General features: G+C 43.6%; 1 protein-coding gene across 2 annotated transcripts in view; it reads left to right on the top strand.

Annotated features, from left to right (window-relative positions):
* Positions 1–4,434, top strand: part of LOC116702948 (myosin-11) — a 39,474-nt gene that overhangs the window by 19,957 nt on the left and 15,083 nt on the right. For both annotated transcript variants that reach the window (XM_032537504.1, XM_032537503.1), the window contains exons 23-29: positions 526–657; positions 737–943; positions 1,594–1,731; positions 1,821–1,944; positions 2,456–2,627; positions 3,838–4,050; positions 4,230–4,374. In XM_032537504.1, coding sequence (XP_032393395.1) covers positions 526–657; positions 737–943; positions 1,594–1,731; positions 1,821–1,944; positions 2,456–2,627; positions 3,838–4,050; positions 4,230–4,374 — 1,131 coding nt within the window. The remainder of the gene's footprint in view (positions 1–525; positions 658–736; positions 944–1,593; positions 1,732–1,820; positions 1,945–2,455; positions 2,628–3,837; positions 4,051–4,229; positions 4,375–4,434) is intronic.

Below are 4,434 nucleotides of genomic sequence, written 5' to 3'. Positions count from 1 at the left end.
CACACACACACACACACACACACACAAACTTAAGAAATGCAGGTAATCAGCTCAAAAACAAGACTCACCACTCACACAACACTCACACACCTCCAGATTTCCGGATTATAAGTGAACGCAGAGTTTTGTCCTGTCTGGTTCTGTGTGTCAGTTAAATTTGTGCGTCAATTTGAGACGCTGAGGGGCAAAGCAGTAGTTTGGAATGAGAGGGCTGCATAACCTGCATGTTGTTATTGGCTGGGGGTTACAGTGCGTATCAAAGGCTCTTTGTTGATGCCTGTAAACGTCAGAAAAAGAAATGAGAGAATCCAGGCAGAGGGCAGGGTCTCTGCAGATACAGACACCACCCCACGCTTCTAGTGGGTCATAAGTGATGATTTAGAGGGATTACTTCTGTACCTATTCTCATATCCATAGTTTACCTTTAAAAACACATTTCTGTAAATAAGATGAAACCATGAACTGTGTATTGTAAATAAAGCCAGGCTGAGTTGTGGATGTGTGACGTGTCTGTCTGTGGTTCAGGTTAAGCCCCTGCTGCAGGTCACCCGACAAGAAGAAGAAATGGGTCAGAAAGATGAGGAGCTAAAGGCAGCGAAGGAGGTGGCGATGAAGGTGGAGACTGAGCTGAAGGACATCACCCAGAAACACACCCAGGTGAAAGAAATGCAGTTCTTTATCTTGTTTTTTTTATTATCTTAAAAGTTCCATAAATGACAGGAGTGTGTGTTTGTAGTTGATAGAGGAGCGAGCCCAGCTGGAGATGAAGCTGCATGCGGAGACGGAGCTGTACGCTGAGGCGGAGGAGATGAGGGTGCGTCTGGAGGCCAAGAAGCAGGAGCTGGAGGAGGTGCTGCACGAGATGGAGTCTCGGCTGGAGGAGGAAGAGGACCGCAGCAACGCCCTGCACAACGAGAAGAAGGAGATGGAGCAGCAGCTGCAGGTCCACACAGCATATTACTATTATTATTATTACGCAGTCTTATGAGACAGAGTATCTCATTATTAGGGACTAATTGACATTGTCATCTTAGTAACTAATCTTCTAAAACGAAGTACATAATCAAAAATGTTCATATGTGCAGTAAGATAAGACCTTTATTGTCTCCAAAAGGAGAAATTTGTCTTGGGCAGTCGAGAAATCAAACATGGCAACACATAGCACTTAAATATACAAATCTGTCAAATACAAATACAATCAGTTAGCATTAAATTAACATGTAAACACACACACACACACACAAACACACACACACACACCAAAGAAGGAGATCCTACAGCACATCCTCCCCCTCATAGTCCACATTTTTTTATTCTACCCAGATATTGCACCTTTCCCATTAGATCATACTGTGATCAATAACTTATGTATTGCACAATGTTGTATATATTACACATATTACACATTCACTATCAAATCAAAAATATTGCACCAATGCCCTACCAGACATTGCACATCCTTTGCTTATCATAACCGTAAAAAAAATAACATTAATACATTACTAGAACAAACATTGAACTGCACCCTTTTTATTTTGTTACATGCTCTATTTCTTACCTATTTTCCACTACACATGATGATTTTCTCGGCAGCTGATGGAGGCCCACATAGCAGAGGAGGAAGACGCTCGCCAGAAGCTGCAGATGGAGAAAGTGTCTGTGGAGGGAAAAGTCAAGAAACTGGAGGAGGACGTTCTGATGATGGAGGACCAGAATAACAAACTGCAGAAGGTAGAACGAGTTTAGCGGTTTTGTCTTGTTGTGGTGTGGTGTGTGTTTTAATACACAGTAACACACACTGCGCTCTTGTGTGTCTACAGGAGCGAAAGCTTCTGGAGGAGCGGCTGGCTGACATGAGCTCTAACCTGGCAGAGGAGGAGGAGAAGTCCAAGAACCTGACCAAACTCAAGACCAAGCACGAGTCCATGATCTCAGAACTGGAGTGTCAGTCAGCCAAATACTCCTCCATTCAGTTTTACTCACATCGGTTTAGATCTATAGAAAAGGGCAGCTAACAATTTATTGACCTTAATCATACTGTATTTAAATTAACGAACATCCTTAGGTGTAATACAATAAATACAAAGCACACATAAGGTGTGCAGAATAAATATTATTACTTTATTATTATCATTATTATTTTATTTTTATTTTTATTTACAGAATGTAGAGAAACAGAAATCAAGTCTATGAACTCCTTTTTGAATATATTACAAAATCAGACTTTTTACGTGTAAATTTGGATTCATAAATGAGATTTAGCCAAGAAGATTTAAAATATTGCATGTGGCTGGAAAGTCAAATTTCCTTCATCTCTTAGGACGCTACAACACGTTTCCAACAAGAAAAAAGAAAATGTATTGTAGAGTTGGCAATGGATATTAATTGCAGGAAGTTGAGAGTTCTTAATTAAAAATTGACTTAACAGTTATTTGTTAACACCAATTTTCCGTAGTGCGTATGAAGAAGGAGGAGAAGGGTCGCCTGGACATGGAGAAGGCCAAGAGGAAGGTGGAGGCGGAGCTGGGCGACCTGCAGGAGCAGCACGCCGACCTGCAGGCCCAACTAGCCGAACTCCGAGCCCAGCTCGCCGCCAAGGAAGAGGAGCTGCAGGCCACACAGGCCCGGTAAGCACACCATGTTCACGACAGCCGACAACACAACACACCACACAACACTGCCCCCCCCCAAAAGAGGATTTAACCTTCACCAAAGAAAAATCACCAGCAGCAAAATGACAAGAATTGATAAAAAAAATAGCAATTAAAATCCTCTCTAAAGGGGTTTAAGAGCAATTGACCAAACAAGCGTTAAACAAGCAGTACATAAACTTGAATAGGAGCGCTAATTTCTCTTTCTCCATCTCCAGAATCAGGCTGTACCTTTTTTGTTAATCGGTATACATTTTTGTTTATCCAATTGTCAGAAATAACGGTAAATGCTAGCTTGGAAATCCAGACGTCATGTCATCATCTGTTTAGCTCGCCTCTGGCCTCGCCTACATCAGATACACCGATGTGATTGGTGCAGCTCGCCTCTGGCCCACCTACATCAGATACACCGCTGTGATTGGTGCAGCTCGCTTCTGGCCCGTCTACATCAGATACCCTGATGTGATTGGTGCAGCTCGGCAACAAGGGCATAGTTAATGAGCAGCATAACTCGATGCCAGAGTGACTCCCATCTTTTTGAGCATTTCTTAGCATTCGCAGAAGTGGAGCTAAAGTTTCACCTAAAGATGGCGCATGAGGAAAACTCATGGAGTCATTCAAATCAAAAGTGGAAGGATAAATAGGCTCAAGTACATTTCACATGATGTATAATTTTGTGTTCAAGGGGAGGTGTTTGGTTACAGGGTAACATTACACACACCTTTTTGACTTAATTGGGCTGAGCGTTGCCCGACAATTACATGGTAGTCATTCAGAACAGGCATAAACACTTTCATCTTCAGATAACGTGTATAGTAAAGTTAATTTCAAGTATATTGGGATAAAGACATGGGACCTTTTAAAACAAAGCTTCACAGATCTTTCTGCAACACAAAGGTCCACATGGTGTTTCAAAGGCTTTTTTGGCAGGACGAAAAAAAAACCTGTAATTGAAAATACTGAAATCCCCTTAAAATGTGTCATATTGTGACTGTAGAAAAACTCCCCCAAAGTTAATAAAACTCAACAGAACAACTTTTTTACAAGAAAAACTAGAGCACATGTCCTCAGTGTCCTTAATGGTAACTGATTTTACATTTTCCTCCAGACAATAACAAAATTCCTGAAATTAAAAGAGCCGGATGTGGTATTAGAAACTTTATCAGAACCTTATTTTTGTGCACAGCTTGGAGGAGGAGTGCAACCAGCGTGGGGCGGCAGTGAAGCGAGTTCGGGAGTTGGAGGTTTTGTTCTCGGAGCTGCAGGAGGACTTGGAGGCCGAGAGGGCGGCCAGGGGGAAGGTGGAGGCGGCCCGGCGGGACCTCGGAGAAGAGCTGAACGCTCTACGCACCGAGCTGGAGGACAGCCTGGACACCACCGCCGCCCAGCAAGAGCTGAGGTCTGTACGATCTGATGTTTCCTACCAATAAAGTACTGGTACCTGATTGGGCGACACGTTTTAATACAAACAGAGGACTAGATAACCTGCATAAAAAGTGGAGGTGTGTAAGCCAAACCTGTGGGCCGTGTCACTGTTGGATGATGTGGTGATGTGGTGTTTGTATGTGTGACTCACAGGGCGAAGCGGGAGCAGGAGGTGAGCATGCTGAAGAAAGCCATGGAGGACGAGGGGCGGAGCCACGAGGCCCAAGTCCAGGACCTGAGACAGAAACACAGCCAGGCTGTGGAGGAGCTCACTGAGCAGCTGGAGCAGGCCAAGAGGGTACTAACACACACACACACACTCACACACACACACACACACACACACACACACACACAC

The sequence above is a fragment of the Etheostoma spectabile genome, chromosome 15 (assembly GCF_008692095.1).
Source record: "Etheostoma spectabile isolate EspeVRDwgs_2016 chromosome 15, UIUC_Espe_1.0, whole genome shotgun sequence".
Taxonomy (NCBI): domain Eukaryota; kingdom Metazoa; phylum Chordata; class Actinopteri; order Perciformes; family Percidae; genus Etheostoma; species Etheostoma spectabile.
Note: the sequence above shows the minus strand (reverse complement) of the source record. Positions and strands in the feature narration are given on the sequence as shown.